At 39.1% G+C, this 25,908-nt stretch overlaps 1 protein-coding gene across 1 annotated transcript; it reads left to right on the top strand.

Annotated features, from left to right (window-relative positions):
* The first annotated feature begins 1,331 nt into the window (after positions 1–1,331).
* Positions 1,332–24,149, top strand: SUPV3L1 (Suv3 like RNA helicase). The gene is made up of 15 exons (XM_043476746.1): positions 1,332–1,684; positions 4,092–4,169; positions 4,567–4,674; positions 5,767–5,881; positions 7,051–7,219; positions 9,480–9,591; positions 11,807–11,884; positions 13,347–13,438; positions 14,458–14,638; positions 15,177–15,270; positions 17,642–17,861; positions 19,451–19,531; positions 19,957–20,133; positions 22,862–23,010; positions 23,663–24,149. Exons 1-15 carry the CDS (start codon positions 1,411–1,413, stop codon positions 24,096–24,098), a joined length of 2,364 nt encoding a protein of 787 aa, XP_043332681.1. The 5' UTR covers positions 1,332–1,410; the 3' UTR covers positions 24,099–24,149.
* Positions 24,150–25,908: the final 1,759 nt, after the last annotated feature.

The raw sequence follows: 25,908 nt of genomic DNA, 5'->3' as shown, positions 1-25,908 counted from the left end.
GAGCACTGGTTCCCAAAGTGTGGTCCCCAAACCATCAGGATCAGTATCACCTGAAAACATAAATTCCAACCTTGGGCACTACCACAAACATTCTGAGTCAGAAACTCCAGAAGTAGGGCCCTAACAATTTTAATAAAATTTCCAGATGACTCTTATGCACCCTAAAGCTTGAGAACTACTCCTCAAGAGACACAATTATGATACAATTTTAGTGCTGTAACAGCAGTTGCACCTGACACTCTATGAGGTATGGACTTGAGAAATGATGGCATAACTTAACAACTGGCTTGTAGTTTTGACATGGATCATTCTTTGACTTCTCATTAGCTTGTATATTATATAATTAGCTTATATATTATATAATTAATATTTGCATTAGTTAACGCTAACCCTTCATATGACCAAAACCAGATCAGAAACTCTTTGAGGGCAAGAGGCTGTCTACTTGAATCCCTGATGTTTAGAAAGTATCCAGTGAATCAAACGCACATAACATTGTTACTGAAATCCTACTTGACACACACTATTACAGGTCACATGACATATTTCTTTAAGTTGCAAGACCTTGATGTTTTAAGTATAATAAAGAGATACAAAAAATCCAAAGGCCTACCTTGAATTTAATGTTTCAACTTCATATGAAACAGTATCCAACTAATGCAAAAGAAACTGAACTTTGGCCTGGGTACGGGACATATTTTTGCTATGCGGTTGTAACAGCAGCATATGATGTACACACACTGCTCCTATTAAAGTATAAGAATTTACACGCATGTCATACAAAGGGTTTACCTAAGAACTCACAGAATTCCTTAGCAACTCATAGAATTCCTACTGTCCTGAGGGTAGATCAAGTTATGTTCTCTAACGCTATTCTATCCGGAAACTAAAGTTAATTATCCAAGAAACTTAGGGGAAATGCTCTCCAGAGTTTCCAATCCGCAAGGAAGGCTGGCGCTACATCCCAGTACCCGCATCTCCACCAGTGGCACCCACACAGCTCACAGCTCTGCCCACGTGCTTTGAACACTTACCCGTTCACGGCCAGTTTGTTAACATCACGTGACACACTTCACAGGCCCCCGTCTCTCATCTGTGACATCCCCAAAGGTGCCTGATTATTTTCTTTAAAGAAAGCTGTCTCCAATCGCCGATAAAAGAGAATAAGGACTTACAGGAAAGTTATCTTTTCTAATTTTCACTTCGAAGTTTTTACCCCCCTTTATGAGCAATTTTCCGGCTCTGCTTTTTCCTTATTGATCGGGCCTCTTCTTGGGCAGCTCCCCTGCTCTGGGTCTTTGCAGGCTTCCGGCACTGGCGGTTTGCGTCACTGTCGGTGGCCGCGCGTCACTGCCCGCCGCCGCGTCCCCCGGCTGCTCCAGCCCGCCTCCTTTGGAGCCTGCAGTCTCGATGTCCTTACCCCGGTGTGCCCTGTTGTGGGCTCGGCTCCCCGCGGGGCGCCAGGCTGGCCACCGGGCAGCCGTCTGCTCTGCCCTTCGTGCCCACACCGGGCCCTTTCCTGGGGCTCTGGGGCGCGTTCCTGCTATTGCCTGCGCCTCTTCCTCCGCCTCCGGAGGCTCCAAAGCTCCAAACACGTCCTTGTTCGTGCCGCTGACTGTGAAACCTCAGGGTCCTAGCGCAGATGGCGACGTCGGGGCTGAGCTAACCCGCCCTCTGGACAAGAGTGAGTGCAGGAGCCGGAGAGGGCGGCTAGGGTGCTTGGTGCAGGGCTGAGACGCTTCTCCGGGGAAGCTGCTTTTCCATCCCCTGGAGACCCAGGTCCCTTCGACCTTTGTCATTGTGCCTGTCAGTGCCTGCCTCCCTTGCTGGTTTTGAGCCCCTCAAGGCTTGGGATTGTGTCTGATTGATCCTTTGATGTGCTGCCCTTGAACTGGCCTTCTCCCTTTCACTGTTCCCCTGGGAATGGTCTAAGTCCCCTTGTGACGGGACAATTCATCTTTTTTGAGCCGTTCGGTGCACGACCGACTTTCTAGAATAGTCTTTCTTTCCCCCCGATGCTTATAACTGTTGCTCCCAGAAGGGACACTGGAGTGGGGTGGTGAAAAGCCAGAGGAAGACTTCTTTCAGGACTTTTTGTCCTTGGCTGGGTACCTATGCAAACCAGACACTGTTAGGCTGTATGGTGGTTGCCAAGAGGAACCAGACTCAGATCCAGATCTCTTCCGCTCCAGAAACTTACAGCCTTGTGGGAGGAAGGACCGATGGATGACCAACTATACTACAAGGTAGAACACGATAAGGGTGAGCTTACCAAAGGTGGAAGGTACCCTGATCATCCAGGGCTCCAGAGAGAAAGCACTGGCTTAGCATCAGCAAATGGCAAGATCTAATCCTGTGGCTCCCCTGCAAAGAATTGCTTAATGCTTTTCCATTGTCCCCATTTTGAAAGGGTCCTCTCTTCTTGATCTGGCCTGGGTAACTCTTGGAGAAGCTTTGTTGCACATCACTCTCCTTTCAGCCAGATTGATGAAATGGGCACTTGTGCTCCAGGGCTTTTTAGATATGCTACTCCCGCTGCCTAGAATCTCTTCTGAAAAATAACATTGGCTAACACTGAGTGTTAGAGACAGGTACTGTTCTAAACATGTGACCCATTTAATCTTCCTAAAAATCCTTATGAAGTACAGTTTTTATCCTTGACAAATCTGATTGAATGCCTACTATGTGCTACTTTCCAAGCACACTTCTAGTCACACAGTAGGTGTCTGTGTATGTGTGTATATATATGTGTGTAAGTTACATATAATAATTAATATATATGTATAAAATATACATATTTTTCTGGTTGATTGTAATACACATATATATAAGTATATGTATATATCATATATATATACACATACATAGGTAAATGTATAAATCATTTTTTTTCTGGTTGATCATAATACAATTAGGCAAGGAAGGGTAGACTGACTACAAGTAGAAAATGTTGCACATTTGTGATAGTCATACATCACTTAACTGACTGGAACAATTTACAGTTTACTTACCTTTTGTCCATTTCCCAAATGCTAAAATATAAATAATATTTTCTCTGCCTGTATCTCTGGATTGTGAAAATCATGTTAACGTGTTTGGCAAAGCACTTTGAAAAGTGTGAAGGGATGAATAAATGTAAACTAGTATCACTTGTACTAAACATTTGCTATTTAAAAAATGGAATTACCCTGCAGTAGAATCTGATGCGTGGAAGCTGGGAAAATTGTTTCCCTAGGAGGCCAGATAGTCTACCCCAACTATATAACATAGGTTGATATGAGGATTTAACAAAATAAGTATATTTAGGTTACTGTATAAGTAAATGTTCTAAGCCTCTCTTTTTAGGTTGTTAATACAATCTCAGCTTGATTAATTTAAAATATTTTCACCTGTAAAATTAGTGATTGACAGTGGCATTTCAGCAGGCATCTAATTCAATCTCCTTTGCAGCATAGTAATTTCTCTGCTGTCACCCTTGAAATACAGTCATCTAAGCCTTACTGAGTACTTTCAGTGACATGGAGCTGGTACTTTTGTCAGGCACTTCTTTTCTTATTCTAATTATTAGGAAGTTCTTATATAAATTCCACTGAAATCTGTTTCCCTCACTTCCCACTGACTTTAGTTAGGCCACCTAGAACAAAATACATGTAATTTGTTCTCCCTAAAATCATCTTCAAACTAGAGTTCATCTGTGAATCCTTTAGTCATTCACATAAAAGCATGATGATTTGGCCCTTGCAGTATTGGTTATCTTTCAGCTAAAAGATACCTTTTAGCTGCTCACTATTAGATGTGCAGAATGGTTGTGAGTAAACCAAACAGAACATGGGTATCTAACAGTGACCTGGTGGAGGGTAGGGTGATGCCAGTCCTAGAATATTGATTGCATTGTTTGACTTTATACTTTTTCTTGACACTATTAAACCATAAAGAGTTTGTGATCAACTAACCTACCTTCAAGTTCTTGCAACACTCAATAGACCACTGCCTTGAGTGTTAGGACTTCAAATTTCTTTTGCTTTGGAGGTATTTCTCTCTCTAGAAGACAAATGTTAAACGTATGTTCAATTTTGTTATCTTTCTTCCAGATGAAGTAAAGAAGATCTTAGACAAGTTTTACAAAAGAAAAGAAATTCAGAAACTGAGTGCTGATTATGGACTTGATGGTAAGGCTAATACCATTTCCATTAGAGATACCTTATTGGTGCTTAGATTACAGCTTTTTCGTTATTGTGTGGGACCTTGTGTGGCTTGGACATAAGTTCACAGTTGTAATGTGGAGAATGTCCCTGACTTTTGCCTCTGTCCGGGCAGGAGATCGTCAGGATGCAATTGGTGAGCCAGACACATGGCAGAGGAGCTATGTGTTCAGCTTTCCTTCATGTTGTACTAGAATTTCAGTTTTAGCCCAGATCACAGCAAACCAGCTCTACTACAGGAAAGGAGAAAGACACTCTGATGAGTTAGGTGTGATGTGTATATGTACTTTTTAAAATGAGAAAATGAAATGAAAAATAAAATGAAAACTAAGTCCTACCTGTTTTGATTTTGTGTTTTCCACAGCTCGTCTCTTCCACCAAGCTTTCATAAGCTTTCGAAATTATATCATGCAGTCTCATTCTCTGGATGTGGACATTCACATTATTCTGAATGATATTTGCTTCAGTGCAGGCAAGTGTTTAGAGACTTTTTAAAATCCTTTGAACATACTTGCTATTTCTTTTTTTTTTCTAGTTAGCTTATTTGCTTTAGAATAAGCCCTGTTAACATCCTCTAAATAATTCAGTGCTTTCATAGGAGGCCTTCTAGGTCTTTTTGCTTTATAGTAGGCCTGGGTTGGTTATTAAGTCACCCATGTGTCTTAGTCTGGAGAAAGACTGGGACCTCGATCTGTCACCATCTGCTCTTCACTAGTATAGGCCTTGGTGAAATGAACTCTCACGCAAGGTAGGATTAACACATAACAGCTTCCATCTGTTTTTGCCACTGACTTCTTTCTCCCTCATACTTTGACAAACCTCTTGCTGTAAAAGAAAAACAATGTAGAAATATCATTATTTTATTCCTATAGGCAGTTTGACTTTGGTTATGTTTTTATGTATTTGACTATTAGACCATTGCCCTGGGCCAGGTAGAACTGAGGTAGAACTGGGACACAAAGCAGAATGGAACTCAGCCCACCCTCATCAAAGCCATAAGGTGTGGAGACTTCTTGCTGAGAAGTCAGTTCACTTACATGTTTTGTCTCTCAGTGATATCTGTAGTCTAAAAAAGACTGGTATCTGGGTCCTGTATTTTGCTTCAGTAACCATGGAGCCTTCTTGCTAATGTATATTACCAGGTTTTTTGTTTTGTTTTGTTGTTTGCCATCCATGATCCTACTTTCCCAACCAGGAATACATCCCCGGGCACTGGCAGTGTGAGCACTGAGTCCTAAGCACTGGACTGTCAAGGAGTTACCCCCTGGTTCTTTGTTTTTAATTTAACTTTCGTCAGTGCTGATCTTTACCTGTTGCATTGAAGAAGTGGAACATAGTTGTTGACAGCCAGTTTTCTCCTTTCTTAGAAAATACATATGAAATAAGGAAGAAAACATAAGGCAAAGCAGGATCTCAGGAAAGGATAGCATTCCTTGTTCTAGGGTTTACCTTTTTATCCTGACAACGTCCCCTTAATGTAGCTCACTAAGAATAAAGCTTCCATTAAGTTCAGTTGTGAATAACATTTAGATTGCACATATTAATGCAATGTTTTATTTTCCAGCTCATGTGGATGACTTATTTCCATTTTTCTTGAGACATGCAAAACAAATATTTCCTGTGTTAGAATGTAAGGATGATCTACGTAAAATCAGTGACCTAAGAATACCACCTAACTGGTTAGTTTCTTTATTGTGGATTTGAAATTTTCAGTTTCTGATCTTGGGAGATTAGTGATCACTATATATTTTTTTTTATTGTATACTGGATGATAAATCAAGTAGTCTAGATTGTTTTGTTTTCTCTAGAAAAATACACAGTTAATTTTGGCAGGAATTTAGCTAGTATCTCCTCCTAAATCCTAATCAAGCTTGGTTTAAGGCTTTATTAGGGCAGATCTAGAGTAGGTCTCTAGGTTGTCCTTACAATTCAAGTGTGACCTTTCTGGTGTCTCAACTGAATATGCTGTTAATAAGTTCTCTCCACCACCACTGTGCCTGGAACTCTAACATCTCCTAGCACTTTGCCATTTCTTTGAGACTTTCCACTTAAACTCTTAGCAAGCTGTCCTCTGCTATGCCCTGCATGTGTTCAGCCCAGCTGTTGGCCAAGGACCCAAGGAACCCCCACACAGACTTCAAGGCTGTCTCTCTGTTGTTTCTTCTCTTGCACACTCAGGCCTTCAGATTCCAGCTGCTTCAGCAGCTTTACTCTTGATCTCTACTGCTCAGCTCAGTGGGACTATTTTAACTTGCTTGGGTTCCACCTCCCTGTGCCCTCTTGGGGTCCAGTAGGGCTCATTTCAGGTGTTTCTTTCTTTTGGAGCTTATAGTCCTGCACTGCCTCTTGTTCATGTCCCCAGGGAGCTGCCATATATACTTTGTCCAGTTTTGTAGTTGTTTATCATAATAGGTCAATTCCAGTACCGTTCATGCTGGCCAGAAGCAGAAGATTCAGTCATTTTATTGTGTATGCTAAAATTCAGAAGTCTAGGAATAGTCACTTCTAGGGCATATGTAGAGAATGTGAAAATAATGTGAACATGTCTTTGGAGCTGATAGCAGTTTAAATTTAAGTAACTCCTGGGGAAAAGGAATTTGTACAATGGCATGAATATCCAAGAAATTAATTTGCACTAGGGTTTTTCTGTCCTCTAGTTAGTAAATGCCATTCTTGGAAAGCAGTCATTTTGGTGTGGACATGAAACTCATCATTTAATTTAGTTTTTCAAAGATGCTGCTATTTTGTGAATGTTAAGAGGATGTTTCACTGGAAGTTTTTTCAGTTAAAACCTATGCCAGGATTTGGAGGTTAATGAAATTAAGCTGTTTATCTACTCATGTTTTAGGTACCCAGAAGCTAGAGCCATACATCGGAAGATAATATTCCATTCAGGTCCCACAAACAGTGGAAAGACTTATCATGCAATCCAGAAATACTTGTCAGCAAAATCTGGAGTGTATTGTGGCCCTTTAAAACTACTGGCACATGAGATCTTCGAGAAGAGTAATGCTGCTGTTAGTATATTACCAAATATTCTTTTTTTCTTGCTAATTTGGGGGAAAGTAGCGTGAAGTGGGTGGAGGGAGAGGGTGTGTGTAGTAGTAATTTACTTTTAACAAAAAGTGCCATATTTCATTGCCTTTAACTTAAGGCCATCAATTGTAAGATGTACTATTATTTTATGCAAAACTGAGAAAGAAGTTGATGCTGCCAACTGAATTCTGACGTGCCACCCATTGTTAAGAGATATCTTGGTTTCAGAGATACTAAAATGTGAAAAAAAATGTGTGTATTAGAATGAGTGAAATACAATATTATAGAATATTTCACATATACAGAGAAATGAAGGAGTGACATTCAAATAACTTGAGTCCACTACCCAGCTCCCATCAGATTCTAACATTTTGCCTTACTTACTTATGTTTTAACTTTTTTAAGAAATAAAATATTGGGGAATTTCCTGGTGGTCCTGTGGTTAGGACTCCATGTTTTCACTACTGTGGGCCTGGGTTCAATCCCTGGTTAGAACTAAGATCCCACAAGCTGTGTGGCATGACCAGAAGAAAAAAAAAGCAGGAAATAAAATACTATTAATATAGATGAAACTCCCTCTGAACCCCTCCTTTATCCCCTCAGAGTTACCCACTACTCTGTTGTGTTCAATTTACCTTTTTTTTTAAAATTTTTATGATTAAACCTTTGATGTGATTGCTAGAACTAATGATAAAGACTGAAGCCAGCTTTCCAACCTGAAAAGGACTGAATGCTCTGTGGTCTGAGGCATCATTTCAGACAAGGGGCCACATTTTGGTTCATTGTTTTATTATGACTTTATAATGTGGGATTAACCAGTTTTGTAGGTAGTTTGCATCATGTTTTGGATAATTTGTATAATTTGCATACATAATACCTTCTTCTTTATAAATACTTAGAAGTATTTCTGCAAAACAAAGACTTTCTTTTACAAAACTTCAGGATATTCATGTAAAGCAGGACATTAATACTGATAGAATGCCATTATTTAGTCCACTGTCCATACTCAAATTTTGCCAGTTGTTCAGTAACACCACCACTAGCCCCCCTCCCCTCCCCCTGTGCCCCCGCCACCTCCAGCATTCTGTTCAGGGTCTCCTGCTGTATTTTATTGTCATGTGTCCGGTTTCGCCATTAATCTGGGACAGTTCCTCAGTCTTTGCCTTTCATAACTTGTACAGTTTGAAAGATTACAGGTCAGTCGTGTCGTAGGCTGTCACTCAGTTTGGATATGTCTGATGTTTCCTCATTAGTTTCAGGCCGTTAGGGAGACCAGCTGTTCCAGTTTGCCTGGACTTTCCCAGATTTATTACCAAATGGTCTTTGTCCTGGGTTATCCCTCGGTTCTGAGTGGATTGGGGTAGTTGACTACTCACATATATATACCATAGCACTGATACTAGTCCTTCTCAAAGAAATATATTAGGAGGACTTTATATTCTTAAATTTTATTCATAATGTTTTTCTTGAACATAGAAACAATTTCATTTTAATAAACTAAAATAGTACAGAAACTATTGACATAATACAAAGTTTATTTTATTTATTTATTTAGTTGTGCCATTGCCTTAGTTCCAAAGGCTCTTGTTGTGGAGCATGAGCTCTAGGCACATGGGCTTCTTTAGTTGCAGCATTCAGACTCAGTAGTTGGGGCTCACGGGCCCTGGATCACCGGCTCAGTTGCTCCATGGCATATGGAATCTTCCTGGGCCAGGGATCGAACCTTTGTCCCCTGTATTGGCAGGCAGACTCCCATCCAGTGTGCCACCAAGAAAGTTCAGTACAAAGTTTAAAAAATAAAAGTGCTTCAATTTCTCATGCTTTTGTTACCTGAGAATTTAGCTGATTTGAGATGTTCCAAGTTTATATAGGTTATATGAAAGTGGCTTTTTATTAAAAATTTTTTAGAGGATTGGGAATATTTGTTTCAAGTGTTAGACAAATAAATTTGATGTAATGGAAGGAAGTGAAAAGAAAAATAAGTGCAAGTGTTAATCACTCAGTCGGGTCCAACTCTTTGCGACCCTGTGGACTGTAGCCTGCCAGGCTCCTCTGTCCTTGGAATTCTCCAGGCAAGAATACTGGAGTGGGTAGCCATTCCCTTCTCTAGAGGATCTTTCCGACCTACTCTATTAAATATTCTATATTTAACAGAAGGAATACTCTATTAAACATCCAAATCTTCTTTTTGCTGTTGTTTTCAAGGTGGAGATAATTCCAGTTTTCTTTTTGTCATCCTAGGGGGTGCCATGTGACTTGGTAACAGGTGAAGAGCGTGTTACAGTAGACCCAGATGGTAAACAGGCTGCCCATGTTGCTTGTACTGTTGAGATGTGCAGTGTTACAACTCCTTGTATGTATATACTATTTTAAAACTTTACAGTTCAGTATTTTTTTATTTTAAAATACAGATGAACATGTGGAATGTGTTTTTTACTGTGAAAAAAATTTGTAATTGAGGCAAAGAAAAGACTAGTAACAGCAAATACCTAGTATTTAACTGCCACTTAAAAATGTCAAACTTTCCATCATGTTTGCTTTTGAATTTTCTTTCCCTTTTTCTCTTAAAAGAACTGAAATGTTAACACATGTGAATTTTCCTTTGTATCACTCCACAGTTCAATTCCTCTCCCCTCTGTGATCCAGTTGCTGTCAAATATTTGGTGTATACCTTTCCTGTCTGTTTTGGCGTCACTATTATATACTACCTATCAATATTATAGTTTGTGTGTTTTCAAATGTTTACATGACAATCATATTGTATTATTGCTCCACAACTTGCTTTTTTTTCTACACATGTGTTTAGATCTACGTATCATAAATATATATATATTGCATATATTCATTTAAACTGTTACATAGTATTCCATATTATGACTAAATTTATTTATTCCTTATTCTTCTATTAAATAGTATTTAGGTTGTTTTAAAGTTTTTCACTATTATATATAGTACCACAATGAACTTCTGTATAAGTATGGTAGTTTTGAAAATGTTTAAAATGAAAATTAACTTTTTCCTTACTATATAGACAATCATTCCTTCATTATAGAAAATGTAAAAATAAATGCAAAGAGAAGAAAAAATATTAATCTCCCAATCCCATCCATCCAGAATCAATAAGTATTAACCTGTGGTATGTATTTTCTAGGTTGTGTTCATATGCATATACTTACATGTGCATTGTGGGTGTATATATTAAAATAGGGATTATACATTATGTACTGTTTAGTAGCTTGCTTTTTTCACTTTAATAATCTTAACTTTCTGAGTAAATGGATAGTTTTTAAAAATCAATTTATTGTAAAAGTAATACATTATAAATATTAAAATAGCACTTATAAATCAAAATTCCCTCTTCTGCCCCCTCTTTTCTAATCTTATTTGTATACACTCAGATATGCTGAGTAATTTTTAATCTGATGGTTTTTCAGTATAAAATTAGCTTGCTTTTGTTTCCTCAGTGTCATTGTGGGCATATTAAATTTTTCTTTAAAAGATGTTCCTCTCAAATCTTTGGTATTTTGGGAAGAGAACTAAAATATAATTTATGTGACTTAGAAAGAATAAAATCATATGGTTGGAAGCATTTTGGCATTAGAAAATAAAATAGGCTTTTTTTTTTTTTATCATAGTAATGAACTTTAAAACCCCAAAGAATGAGCAGAGCTGTAGCTCAGGGAATTACACTTTCCACTCCACTTCTCCTAACGCCCATCTGGGTTCCTAAGGTGCTTCGTTTACAGCAGGGTTATCTATTCCTTGGTCCTGGGAGCTGCTTTCACTGCTGTGTGGATGTATTCTTATTAGGCAGATTCTGCAGGTTTCTTCTGAGATTGCAAAAAATAGGACAATTGAATGTGCTCAGTTTGGGAGGCAGTAGAGTAGAGCCGGTCTGGGTTTGAATTTTATGTTTTAAAATGTTACACTTTGGTCAGTGATTTAACTTCTCTGGGTCTCAATTTATTCTTCTTTAAAATGTAAATGTAGGGGAAGTCCCTAGCAGCCCAGTGGTTAGGACAACACACTTTCACTGCCGAGGGTATGGGTTCAATCCTTGTTCAAGGAACTAAGATCCTGCAAGCCAGATGGTGCTACAAAAATTTTGTTAAATTAATTAGTCACTTATTTGACTGCATTGGATCCTAATTGTGGCACACGGGGTCTGTGAGCTTTAGTGTGGCACGTGAACTGTTAGGTGCAGCATGTGGGGTCTAGTTTCCTGACCAAGGATTGAACTCGAGCCCCCTGCTTTGGGAGCACAGAGTTTTAGCCACTGGACCACCAGGGAAGTTGCCCCCCCCCAATTTTTTTTTTTAAACTAAAAATACAAGTATGAGATTTTTAAAAAAAGGAAATGTAAGTAATGATGACACTTAGTGGGTGTATTGTAAGGATTAAATGAGTTGTAGTTGTAAAGCTCTTAGAACAAGCCTGCCAGCAAAGAAGCACATAGTAAGTAATGATGATGATTATGGTGGTGTTGAAAGCTTCAATTTTGATATTGTGATTTGTTTATAATACTATTGAAGTAGATTGTCTTGCTCACGATAACTTTCTATTTTAAGATGAAGTGGCCGTGATTGATGAAATTCAAATGATTAAAGATCCAGCCAGAGGATGGGCCTGGACCAGGGCGCTACTAGGTTGGTGGTTAATACTGTAAAATCTGTGCTTTGTGACGTCTGCAATGGGATGCATTTATCTGCTTGGCATTGCCAAATAGAGCCAGCTAGATCCTGTCTTGACACAAATGAAACAAAAAAGTCAGCTAGGTGTGAGTTTTAATTTTCTAAATATTTTAATTATAGTCCCTTTTTTCTGTTATAAAAGCATAATCATTTAATAAAAGTGTTCAAATCTTACCGTATTTACACAACCACTATTAACATTTTGGTGTTTCATGACAATCTTTTTTCTCATTTATATGGTGTTTTGTGAATATATGGACTTCCCTGGTGGCTCAGATGGTAAAGCGTCTGCCTACAATGTGAGAGACCTGGGTTCAATCCCTGGGTCGGGAAGATCTCCTGGAGAAGGAAATGGCAACCCACTCCAGTACTCTTGCCTGGAAAATCCTGTGGACGGAGGAGCCTGGTGGGCTACAGTCCATGGGGTCACAAAGAGTCGGACACGACTGAGTGACTTCACTTTTCTTTTCACTTTTGTGAATATATAAATTTTGTATCTTGCTTTTTTATTCCAGTGCTTTTTCATAGACTTTTTTTTCATACCACATATCAATGTTGTATATTATCCATTGAAGAACTGTGCTATAGTCTTCCCTCAGTATCTGTGGAATATTGGTTCCTGGACCTCTGCAGATGCTCAAATCCCTTCCAGGTAGATGGGTTCTGCATCCATAAATCTGCAAATGTGAAACCTGTGGATGTGGGAGACCAGTTGTAATTTGTCCCAAAGAGTTGAACATTTTTCCCTATTATTAGTGATGCAATAAAAAATCTTTGTAGCCATAACTTTTATTTATTATTTCTTCAAGATAGGCTCCTGGAAGTGGACTTCTTGAAGTCCATGGATATGAATGAACATTTCTCCTGCTCAATCTTTGGAGTGAATTTTTGATCAGCATGTTGTAGGGCAAGTGTTTTCAAATTTAAAAACAAATAGGTGAACTCTTTCTTTAAACCAAGAGTGTACACTAAAGCCTGTAATATAAAATAGGTGAAAGTGTATATGCTAAGTGGTAAGGATCTTGGAGTTTTTTCTACCCACCAGCCCCCACCCCCCACCCCCGAGTCACCTCAGTGATTCCATGGAGCCTGATTTGAAAAGAAAAGTATAGGACTGATGTTCAGTACTAACCATCAAAATGCCAGATTCTAGTTCAGACTGGCTTCACCATCTAGTAGACTTAAAACCTTGGCCGCAGCAGTTAAAAAACCCCAAGATTTATAAAAATAGTGATAATTTTTGCCCACTAGAAGATTTTTGTTTTTAGGGTTGAATCATAGAGATCGCATTTATGAAAACACTTGTTAAAGTTGTAAAGCAGTAGGTAAGCAAAGTATTTTGGGTATGTGAAGTATTACATATTTACTTTTGTATCTTTAAAATTAAAAAAAAAAATCCCAATTTTGCATTTAACAGGACTCTGTGCCGAAGAAATCCATTTGTGTGGAGAATCTGCTGCAATTGACCTCGTTACCGAGCTTATGTACACAACTGGGGAGGATGTGGAGGTACTCAATTATATGCCTTGTTCTCCAGGTGGCATAGCAAATAGCCAGAGTACCCAGGCAGTGGCTTCATAGGCTCCAGATGATGGCAAATCGTTCAGAACTTGAAAGATTAGCTTCATTTCCCTGTAGTTGACTAGATCATGCAAAGTTGGTTGAACCTCATGATCTAAAGTTCTGACTGAGTGGCTCTCACACCCTAAGTCTTCAAAAGTCCAAGCAGATTCCTTACCTTTTCTTGACAGAACCTTTTGGAATTTGAGCAAATCTCTTTAGAATTAAATAAATCTGGAATGTCAGAAATTTGAGGCTCAGCAAAAGTTTGTAATTTTCAAAGTCTCAACTGTCAGATACTGGGGACTCTGATAGGTATCTAATTGCTAGAGATAGTTTGTATCCTTTTTTCACATTCCTAGAATAGGAAGCAACTCATTTCTGCTTACTTCTACTTTTTGCATTCTTTACCAGACTTCTATAATAAAATGAAATATTTAAAAACTGGTCCATTACTTTAGTTTTGTACTCCGCTTTCAAGGAGAAATAGTGGGGTATAGTGGAAGAAATTCTGGGTTTTAGTCTTGGTTTTGTTGTTAACTCACTTTGTGTTTTTAGTCAAATCACAGAAGGCTACAACTGGAAAGATCCTCATCAGACCTGATCTTTTCTTTTTGGCTTGATCACTTATTAGACTCTATTTTGCTTTTTCATAAAATGGAAGTAACGGTTAATAAACCTTCTGAACTTAGCAAGTTCCTGTACAAATCAAATATATATGAAAGTGCTTTGAAAATTTATGAAATCCTCTGTAACATTTTACTAATTTAGAAATACCATTGAGAACTGATGGTAACACTTGTAATATCAAAATAAATGTTTTTCTGTATTTTCTCTTGAAAATGTTGGAACTTGTCTAACTTTAGCAGTTTTTAGCTACTCAACTGCTTTGTGAGTTTTTCACAATGCTTAGTCGTAAGAAGTTCTGTTAGGTATGCTGTTTTACAGTATCATGTCCTTTATTGTAGGTGCGAACCTATAAAAGGCTTACCCCCATTTCTGTGCTGGATCATGCACTGGAATCTTTAGACAACCTTCGGCCTGGGGACTGCATTGTCTGCTTTAGCAAGAATGATATTTATTCTGTGAGTCGACAGATTGAAATTCGGGGATTGGAATCAGCTGTTATATATGGCAGTCTCCCTCCTGGTAATTATTGACTTTCATCATGATAGGATATGAAGTCTCTTGTTTTTACCATTTATTTTGAGATATGTATAGAAAACACAGTAAGATAGTGAATTGAGTTGCTTGGTGTATAATTCGTTATAGGTCATATAAAGTACACACTTCTCTAGTCATCTTTATGGTGATAGAAGTATTTTGATTATCTATAGCTCTTGTTAATTGTTGCTATTAGTAGACTGTATTTTAAATGTTGAGCTGATGATTTTCTTACAGAAATGTCACTAAAATATGAAATCTGTTAAAAGTGTCCTCAGAAACGATATAGCTAGTGTGGTAGGGGATTATGTTGCTCTTTGTGAGGTTATTTAGAGGAATAGAAATAAAAGGATAAGTGGCTATTTGAGAATAAAAAGAAATGTTTGAAACAGTGAGAGTTTTATCCATAAAAACGGAGAGTAAGAGGTGAGGGTTTCCAAGACACTACAAGGTGTGTGATGTAGTAGTGTGATGTAGTAGAAGACAGAGAACATTAATTTAACATAAACTGTTCTTATTTTAGGGACCAAACTTGCTCAAGCAAAAAAGTTTAATGATCCTGATGATCCATGCAAAATCCTGGTTGCTACAGATGCAATTGGCATGGGACTTAATTTGTAAGTAATTTGTTTTTAATAATCGTGGATATTCAGTGGGTTAGATAGCAATTTAAACACTTCTCAATGGCATTAGAATGACCAAACTCTTTGGCTTAGGTGAATGGGTATTGTATTATAGATCGTAGATTTATCTTGCTCACACCTGAAGGAATAAAATTAAAATATCACATAACACTTGTACTTTTGAGTGCTGCTCCCTACCACTGCTAACCTATTATGTTCAGTTTAGTTCAGTTCAGTTCAGTTGCTTAGTCGCGTCCAACTCTTTGCAACCCCACGGACTGCAGCATGCTAGGCCTCCCTGTCCATCACCAACTCCTGGAGTTTACTCAAACTCATGTCCATCAAGTCGGTGATGCCATCCAACCATCTCATCCTCTGTCGTCCCCTTCTCCTCCCGCCTTCAATCCTTCCCAGCATCAAGGTCTTTTCCAATGAGTTAGTTCTTTGCATCAGGTGGCCGAAGTATTGGAGTCTCAGCTTCAGCATCAGTCCTTCCAATGAATATTCAGGACTGATTTCCTTTAGGATGGACTGGTTGGATCTCCTTGCAGTCCAAGGGACTCTCAAGAGTCTTCTCCAACCCCATAGTTCAAAAGCATCAATTCTTCGGTGCTCAGCTTTCCTAATAGTCCAACTCTCACATCCATACGTGACTACTAGAAAAACCATAACTTTGACTAGATGGATCTTTATTGGCAAAGTACTGTCTCTGGTTTTAATATGCTGTCTAGTTTGGTCATAACTTTTCTTCCAAGGAGCAAGCGTCTTTTAATTTCGTGGCTGCAGTCACCATCTGCAGTGATTTTGGAGCCCAGAAAAATAAAGTCTGACACTGTTCCCACTGTTTGCCCATGTATTTGCCATGAAGTGATGGAACTGGATGCCATGATCTTAGTTTTCTGAATGTTGAGCTTTAAGCCAACTTTTCCACTCTCCTCTTTCACTTTCATAAGGGGCTCTTTAGTTCTTCACTTTCTGCCATAAGAGTGGTGTCATCTCTATATCTGAGGTTATTGATATTTCTCCTGGCAGTCTTGATTCCAGTTTGTACTTCATCCAGCCCGGTATTTCTCATGATGTACTCTGCATATAAGTTAAATAAGCAGGGTGACAATATACAGCCTTGATATACTCCTTTCCCAATTTGGAACCAGTCTTTGTTCCATGTCCAGTTCTAACTGCAGTTCTAACTTCTTGACCTGCATACAGATTTCTCAGGAGGCAGGTCAGGTGGTCTGGTATGCCCATCTCTTTCAGAATTTTCCACAGTTTGTTGTGATCCACACAGTCAAAGGCTCTGGCATAGTCAGTAAAGCAGAAGTAGATGTTTTTTTGGAACTCTCATGCTTTTTTGATGATCCAGCAGATGTCGGCAATTTGATCTCTGGTTCCTCTGCCTTTGCTAAATTCATCTTGAACATTTGGAAGTTCACAGTTCATGTTCTCTTGAAGCCTAGCTTGGAGAATTTTGAGCATTACTTTGCTAGCGTGTGAGATGAGTGCAACTGTGTGGTAATTTGAACATTCTTTGGTTTTGCCTTTCTTTGGGATTGGAATGAAAACTGACCTTTTCCAATCCTGTGGCCACTGCTGAGTTTTCCAAATTTGCTGGCATATTGAGTGCAGCACTTTCACAGCATCATCTTTCAGGATTTGAAATAGCTCAACTGGAATTCCATCACCTCCGCTAGCTTTGTTTGTAGTGATGCTTCGTAAGGCCCACTTGACTTTGCATTCCAGGATGTCTAGCTCTAGGTTGATGATCACACCATCGTGATTATCTGGGTCGTGAAGGTCTTTTTTGTGTAGTTCTTCTGTGCCTTCTTGCCACCTCTTCTTAATATCTTAATACCGATTATGTTTCCTCACTGTTTTCAGTGTCTCAGTCGGCTAGTGTATATGCCTGTTAGGCATGTGGGGCCAGCCATTATCTTTAGGGGTTAACAATAGTAAGCCTAAATATTCCTCTGTGGGGAATGAAAGCAGCCATACCTTTATGAATGAGCTATTCAAAGCCATTAATTGAAGCTAGCATTTAAGAGTAGCCTAAGAAGACCTTGTGTGGTTTATTTGTAAAAAGAGTTATTTTCTAGAGCCTTACTGAAGTATAATTTACGTATTACACTTTTAACCCACTTTAAATGAATAATTTGATGATTTTTAGTACATGAACAGAGTTGTTAGAAAATGCTATTTAAAGGGAAGAAAAATAATTACTGACAAACCCCTTTACCTTACTTTGTAAACAGTGGGCAATATTGCAAGTAGGCCTAACAAGAATTAGAGTGAGCCTTTCTACAATGAACCAAATGATGGACAACTTTTCAGACAGCAGCTCATGAGATCATCTTTATTTCTATTTCAGGAGCATAAGAAGAATTATTTTTTACTCCCTTATGAAGCCAAGTATCAATGAAAAGGGAGAGAAAGAAATAGAACCAATCACCACCTCTCAAGCCTTGCAGATTGCTGGCAGAGCTGGTAGGTTCAGTTCAAAATTTAAAGAAGGAGAAGTTACAACAATGAATCGAGAAGACCTCGGTTTATTAAAGGAAATTTTGAATAGGCCTGTGGATCCTATAAAGGTAAGGTTTAATTAACATAGTAATTAATTACCTCTTCTCTGTGAAGGACAGTCCTTCCTTCCTTCAATCCCTTTCCAGACTTTCACCTCAGGTACCTGGAAACAAATAAGCCAAAGAATATTTTGTGCCATGAAAATCACATCAAGAAAGCCCTGCTGAGGAACTTCCCTGATGGTCCAGTGGCTAAGACTCCTTGCTCCTGGTGCAGGGGGTCTGGGTTCGATCCCTGGTCAGGGAACTAGATCCCACATGCCACAATTAAGAGATCCCGCATGTGGTAATTAAGACCCAGTGCAGCCTAATGAATAAAAATATTTAAGATGAAGGAACACCCTGTTTTATTGCTTTTGAGAGGCCTAATAGAGAGCCCATGGTTAGAGAATGGTATGCAAGTGAATGATCCAGATTTTATAAATGTAGCAATAATGTAACAAGTTTAGTAAACCTGATTTTACTTTAATTTTTCCTGTAATTTAACAGGTGGGGATTAGGGCATGGTTGCTTCAGGTGGGCACATAGTTTTGTCAGCAGACTGAAATTTGCCAGAAACCTGACAGTAGAAGAAAGCTCTGCATGTTGGGTAAAAACAGCATTAAGCTATACAGCTTTGAACCATTGAGGACAAGGTTAAATTTTGGTTAGTGCAGTTAATGAGGCAGAAGTGTATGTATATTAAACAAACTGTTACAATTTAAAGTTTGCCTGGAAAATTCACTTAATAAGGCTTATCTTACTTTTAGGGATCTGAGGTAAAAGGGTATATAAAGGAGATAACACGAGGGAAAGTTCCTGGAGGAAAGCTGTGGCTGGAATCCTTTCTGTAGCTTTTGTTAAGAGTGTAGCTGTGGGACTTCCCTGGTGGTTTGATGGCTAAGACTCAATGCAGTGGGCGCAGATTGGATCCCACGTCAGGGAACTACATTCCATGTGCTGCCATTAAGACCTGATGTAGCCAAATAAATATATATATTTTAATGTTTTAAAAAAAAGAGTGCGGCTGACAGTGGACCGCCCCACCTCCCTCCTGGGTGCCTCCTTTCTTGTGTTTATTCTCTTCTTCCTTCCCATGATTCATCTCTCTCCTTTTCCTCTTTCTTTTTCCCATTCTCTTTCTTTTTTTCTTTCTAATACTTAACTGTGGGCAATTCTTGAAATTGTAAATATTCAGGTAAAGAGATAACTGGCCTCCAGTTTAGACATTTTCTCTTCTGTATGTCAATTTTATTGCCCTGGTTAAAGTGATTGGGTTTTCTTTTTTTGTTTTGTTCAGTGGAGAGAATTGAGACCCTGGAAAGTACTTGTGTATGCTATCAGATCACCATAGATTTTAGGAATATAAGTAAAATATAAGCAAAAGATTAATTGCTCAGTGGGTGTGCTTGTTTAGTTTTACTGAATTATCTCATCAGCTTTCCTAGTTGGTAATAAATGGCAAAATATGATGCTTGTCTCTGTTTTACTCAAATTCTTGTCCCTTAACTCATTTGGCAGGGGTCTAACCCAAATATAGGACTTTTATCTTGAAATAACTTAAGAAAACTTAACGCTTAGAAAAAATAAGCTTGTGGTTGTTTTTTCTTTTACTCAAGGCAGCTGGTCTCCATCCAACTGCTGAACAGATTGAAATGTTTGCCTACCATCTCCCTGACACAACGCTTTCTAATCTTATTGTAAGTAGAAACTCCTAAATCTCTTTTCTAAAAAAGTCAGTATGTGATTTCCCCGGTGGTCATGAGTTCAATCCTCTGTTGGGAAAAATAAAAAACATTTAAAAGGTGGTATGTCAGACAATTACTGGTTAACCTTGTGAACATGAATGGATAGTCTGTTTTTGTGAAGTTGCTATTCATGAAGTTTATCTTGAAAATGGAAACTTTCTCTCAGAAGTTTTAGGGCTTTTATCCTGAGGAATTTTCTGAGTATTTCAGGTTGAGAAGGCTGGTAAGGACGTCTGTTAGCTTGAGGAGGCAGTGAATTAAGCAAGCCTTTCTAGACGTCTGTTACTGTATTAAAGTGATTATCTTTTATAGACTTGAGTACTTTATTCATGCCCAACTAGGTAGTTCAGTAATTCAATGTATTTTTCCCCCCCCAGGATATTTTTGTAGACTTTTCACAAGTTGATGGGCAGTATTTTGTCTGCAATATGGATGATTTTAAATTTTCTGCAGAGTTGATCCAGCATATTCCGTTAAGTCTCCGAGTGAGGTATGTTTTCTGCACAGCCCCTATCAACAAGAAGCAGCCTTTTGTCTGTTCTTCATTGTTGCAGGTAAGCCTTTATCTTTTTGATATTTTGAGTTGTTTCGGGTTGATGCATTTTCCCCAAACAATATTTTGTTAATCAGAATAAAGAAATAAGAGAACCCTTTAATATGAAATACTGTGTAAGAACTTAAATAAAAAATGACTCTCTTGTTCTTTCAGATAATTTTTGGGGGGAAAGAGAATTCTTGCTTTGTATTTGGTTTTATGTAGTAGCCTTTTTGCAGAAGCTAAAATAAAAATAATTAAACATAATATTTTGAGAGAAAGCAGTCTTTGCCTGATGGTAGATACACTTTTTCCTTGTTGGTATTGGGGAATATATCCTGGAAGGGAAGGGGCTTAGGAGTCAGTAGTGGCAATAGTATTCAGTTCTCTTAACTGTCAGGGATGGCTGTTTGTGTGAATTTGGTGCCAAGGTTCCAGCCCCTTTTCTTTTAACTCCTTTGGGTAGAGAGACAAATCTCTGACTTCTGATCACAAGAGTCACCCAAACAAGGGGCCAGGCAAAGGCAGTAGAAGCTAAGCTTCCAGTCTCTCACCATGTTCTCTCCTGTCTCTGGGCCGTTGCTCTCCCTGTTGCCTCTGCATGCTCTCCCTTCCCCACTGCGCCCAGAGGTCGTCTCTTTAAATCTTCTCCTGATTCGTTGTTGTCATTTCACTGCCATCTTTTTTAGAGCTGTTAACATTCTGCATATTAGCTTTGTTTGGATCAAATCTATTTCTAAGTTTATGTTTTAAATTATATAAATAATACACAAGTACGTTTTTGCACAAAATTAAAACATTAGAGAAGATTAAATTGGGCTGCTTCCCTGACATAACTGCTATTATCAGCTTTGCTATAATAGGTGATATCAGCTGTTCTCCTTGCAGACCTTTTCTGTTACATTTGCCTACATACCCATAGGAGTAGAAATTCTAGTTTTTGTTGGGTGGGTGTGTTCTCCCATAAATGCCATAATGAATTAGTCCACAGCTTGTCTTTTTCCCTTAATATGTCTTAGAGGTGTTCCACGTCCAAGTATTTACCTAGGAAATATGTTTCTTAGAGCTGGGGTTTGTGAGAGAACTAACTAGTATAAGGTTGAAGTTTATGGAACAAAATCTTAAACTTAAAAGACCCGAGGACTTCCTTGGTGGCCCGGTGGTTAAGACTCTGTGCTGCCAGTGCAGGGGGTGTGGGTTTGATCCCTGCTTGGGGAACTGATCTCACATGCTGTGCAGTGCTGCCAAAATATTAAAAACCTAACAACTGACCTGGACGGAACTGGAGCCCATGGACCTGACCCCATTTAAACCATCCTTCAAACTGCTCTCTAATAAAATAGCAGCATGTTACTAAGGAATAAGGAGTCTGGAAGCCAATAGTTGCTTATGTGTTGTGTTTACAGGTTAAAATGTGAAATCTGGAGATTTTCCTTTTTCCTTGATCTCCATTACTACTGAATAAAAGAGCTCAATTCCGCTAATGGTCTCTGACGCCCCTTAGGAAGTAGTTTAGGAACTGTTCCCTGGAGCTCCTTTAGGTTTGTCTGTTGTATGGATCTCTCTCCTCTGTCTCTGAGCAGCTCCATACTCACATACTGGGCTTCCACTAGTTTGTGGCCTAAAATGTTAAACCACTGCTTTTGTAAGAGAACTGTGTTTGGCATGTTCTGCTTATTAGCAAGTTAATGTGGTCACGTTTCCATTCTTCATGGCCACCTTACTTGGCATGTATTAAACAGCAGAATGAAGCAGACTGAAACTAATAAAATTGTAACATTATTTAACCAGTTATTCGAAAACTACCCTGCATTTCTAAAGTTTTGACCTTCCTTAGGTTAAATATTTGGAGATAATTTTCCCTAATTAGGAAATGAACCTTTCAGAATCACCTTATCCTTGAAGCTAAAGATTGTAAACTTATGCTTGCTAGTTTTTGCATGGTTTTATTATCTCTGTAGATATTGTGATGCATAATAGCATCTAGTGTTGTTTGGGAGGCAGCATGATTTGAGTGTCTTGGGGTTCAAGAAGGTGTGGTGGCATGGTATTGAGGAAGCTGAATCACAGTGATGACTTGGCCAGAACTCTATAACTGGACAGCTGGTGAAGAGGCAGAGTCTCTTTACTAGTTTGATCAACTCATGGCCAGCCTTGCACCAAGTCACCTGAAAGAGTTTCTTTTTCTTTTTTTCTGTGTTTTTTTGGCCATGCCATGTGGCATAGGGGAACTTAGTTCCCCAACCAGCGATCGAACCCAACCCCCTTGCAGTGGAACCACGGAGTCTGAACCCCGTGGACCACCAGGGAAATCCCTCAAAGACTTTTTAATGTAATAAGGGATGATATTGACAAAATACAAGCTCCTATTTAAGGCTATAGGACTATTACATGAAGGGACAGAAGTCTCTGGGTACTGTCTGCCTGGAACTTGGAACTTAGAACATAAAATATTTATAAATGTTAACAGGCAGTCCCTGGAAAGTTAGTTCATAGGCGTTTTATTGCCCTGGTTTTGGAAAAAGGAGGAAATCATTCCTTTCAAAAAAAAAAAAACCCAAACTTTAAGAGCATGAAATGTTCTTTAAAATATAGAAAAGTGTAAAGAAGGAGAGAAACCAGCCTTCCTATTGAGATAACAGCCACAGTTAACATTTTGTTGTGCTGTCTTTTTTTGGGGGGTGGGGGTCACAGATCAAAGTGAATTTTGATTCTTTTGCCAAATTCCTTTCTTCTGTCTCTCTCAGTTTGCCAGACAGTATAGCAGGAATGAGCCCCTAACCTTCTCATGGTTACGCCGATATATTAAATGGCCATTACTTCCACCTAAGAATATTAAAGACCTCATGGATCTTGAAGCTGTCCACGATGTCTTGGATCTTTACCTGTGGCTAAGGTACCAAATTCTTCCATTATGCGCTCTCATTTTTCCAAGTAATAAGGCAAATCAAAAGTTTTTATGATAGTCTTTTACACTTTCAAATTAGGCACATACTTGCAAGGTGTTTTATTGTCTATTTAGGCAGTTGAGCCTGGTTTATACCCATTCCAAAAATGATTTAAGAGTTCTTATGATTGTAGTTAAGCTAAGTAGGTGAGAAACTCTACTAGATCCTTGTTATGCAAATAGTAGTCCCTGGACCAAAAGCATTGGTATTGATTGGGAGCTTGTTAAAAATAGAGAATATTGGGCCCACTCCAGCTTTAATAAAATTCTACATTTTAGTAAAATTTCAAGGTGATTCACATGTGTATCATGATTTAAGAGGGACTGCTGTAGATCAATGATTCCCAAAGGAGGGGCATGTCCCACTAGGGGAGCATATCAGAATCACTTAAGATAGGAATAGTGAGCAACTCTCATATCAACATATTCCTTAGGTGTGCTGGGGGCAGACATAAAGGTTGAGCAAAGGCACTGGACACAGTTTGCAAAAACAGAATATTTGGAATTAATCAATGTCAAGATTTAGTCACTTCATTGACAGTAGTCCAGCAACTGCCCTAAGAATTCTTCCTATCATGTTACGTGTTTTTTTTCTTTGCAGCTACCGGTTTTTAGATATGTTTCCAGATGCCAGCCTGGTTCGAGATCTCCAGAAACAACTAGATGGCATTATCCAAGATGGTGTACACAACATCACCAAACTGATTAAAATTTCAGAGACACATAAACTGCTGAATTTGCAGAACTTGTCGGCAGAGAGCCAGTCCCGTTTGTCAGGTGCCACAAAAAGCCAAAGCAGAAGGAATCGGGGCACCAAAGCTTTGGGGAGTAAAGCTGCTGAGCCCCTCGGCCCTGATGCAGAAGAGAAATCCCTGGCTTCCAGGTTGGTGCAGCAAGGACTCCTCACCACAGACATGCTGAAACAACTGGAAAGAGAGTGGATGACACAACAGACCGAGCAGGGCAGAGCAAGACTAGAAACCGGGGCCTCCTTAAAAGGCACAAGAAGGAAGAAGAGAGAACCTGATTCAGACTAGCTTCATTTCTATTTTTACAAATAAAAATATTTTAAGCTCCTTTTATCTTTATATGCATTTACTGCCTACTGTGGTATTGTGGCTATCTTTTACTGTGGTTTTTGGCTAAGAAAAATGAACTCTTAAAGATAACTATTTGTTTCATGTCTTAGAGGTTTATTCAAAGCTTTATTTAATGGCCATTTGTAGTATAGTACTAAGACAATGCATTCTGAGGAACTCTGCATGGGGATAAAATCAGCATGGTGAATTGTTTTTACCAGTTTCCCTACACCTTCGTGAGGATGTCACAGGTGGAATTCTTTGGCAAGCATTGCTGTCTATTGTACCCACACACCAGAGGCTCTTCTGTGTGCTGGAAATATGTAATAAATGAAACAGTTAATATCCATACCCCCATGGAGATTATATTTGGTATGGTGACGGATAAGAATAAGTTAACAAATAAACAATGTCAGCTCTATGAGGGCAAATATTGTTGTCTGTACAGTTCACAGCTATATGTCTGGTGCCTAGAATAGAGTAGAAGCACAAATGAATGTGAAACTAATAGATCTGATTTCAGAGATAAATGCTAGAAAGTAGTAGAATAAGGAGAGAGAATGGTAGTAGTTCGTGGGCTATTTCACGTGGAATGAGGGGGGTCTTCTCATGTCCAAAGGCCAGTCTGATGCATAGTGGCCTTCGCTTGTCCAGTAGTGTTTCAAGCTTTGGTTGGAGACAGAGCTAGTAGGAGCTCAAAAACATAGGCTCTGGGGTTGGGCAGATGGTGGTTTAGCTTCTGTCATCACTACCAGCTCAGTGACCTTGCCCTCTCTATGGCTTGGTCCCCACATTCAAAAAAGACGGATGGTAATGTCTACTTAGAGTTGTTTGGGAGGTTAAATGGCATCTCATGACATTTAAGTCCTGGTATACAGGAGGTGTTTTATAAAGGAACCTGAAAGTTTGAGTTTGTTTTGGGCTGTGAATTGAGCTCTTAGGTCATTGGAAGAACTTATTTCTTGAGCAACTGCTAAGTTGAGGCTGATTACAGCCTGGGGATTAAAGTGATTTGGTGGCATTTGGGTCAAGGAATAGCCAAGTTTGCAGTTAGTCATCTCTGACTTTTTCTTCAGTAGTTCAGAGTTCAGATGGTATTTAATTGAGATAGCAATCTTTATCCGTCTAACCTTTGCCTTCACAGACACAAAGGCTGAACAGGTGGCACTGACTATCTTTCTCCCTTACTTGTGTATAATCAATAGTGAAATGCCTGGAAGGGCATGTTTCTTTTAATATTTTGTGTTTGAGCAACTTTAATTTATAGAACTTGCTTTCCACTGTGACTTACATCGTAGCAGACATAGCCCATTCTTGCCCAGGTGGTGTCAAGAAATACCTGTGAACTGAATTGGATAATGGATTTGGTTTCATATTTAAGTGAGGATATACATCACTTGGGCTTCCCAGGTGTTGCTAATGGTAGAGAACCTGCCTGTTGGTGTAGGAGACATAAGAGACGTGGGTTTGATCCTTGGGTCGGGAAGATCCCATGGAGGAGGGCATGGCAACCCACTGCAGTATTCTTGCTTGGAGAATCCCATGGACAGAGGAGCCTGGCGGGCTACAGTCCATGGGGTCGCAAGAGTCAGACAGGACTGTGCACGCATGCACACGTAGGTCACTTAGAGTGTTATTAATTCTCCCACTTTCTCCAGTTTGGAAGACAGAATTGGTAAGTCAGAGAAGACGCTTTAGGCAAGACACTTGCAGACTCAGGCAAGTTTGAATGTTAGTGAAACCTCAGATAAGGTGGAGGCAGGGGGTG

The sequence above is a fragment of the Cervus canadensis genome, chromosome 8 (assembly GCF_019320065.1).
Source record: "Cervus canadensis isolate Bull #8, Minnesota chromosome 8, ASM1932006v1, whole genome shotgun sequence".
Classification (NCBI taxonomy): domain Eukaryota; kingdom Metazoa; phylum Chordata; class Mammalia; order Artiodactyla; family Cervidae; genus Cervus; species Cervus canadensis.
Note: the sequence above shows the minus strand (reverse complement) of the source record. Positions and strands in the feature narration are given on the sequence as shown.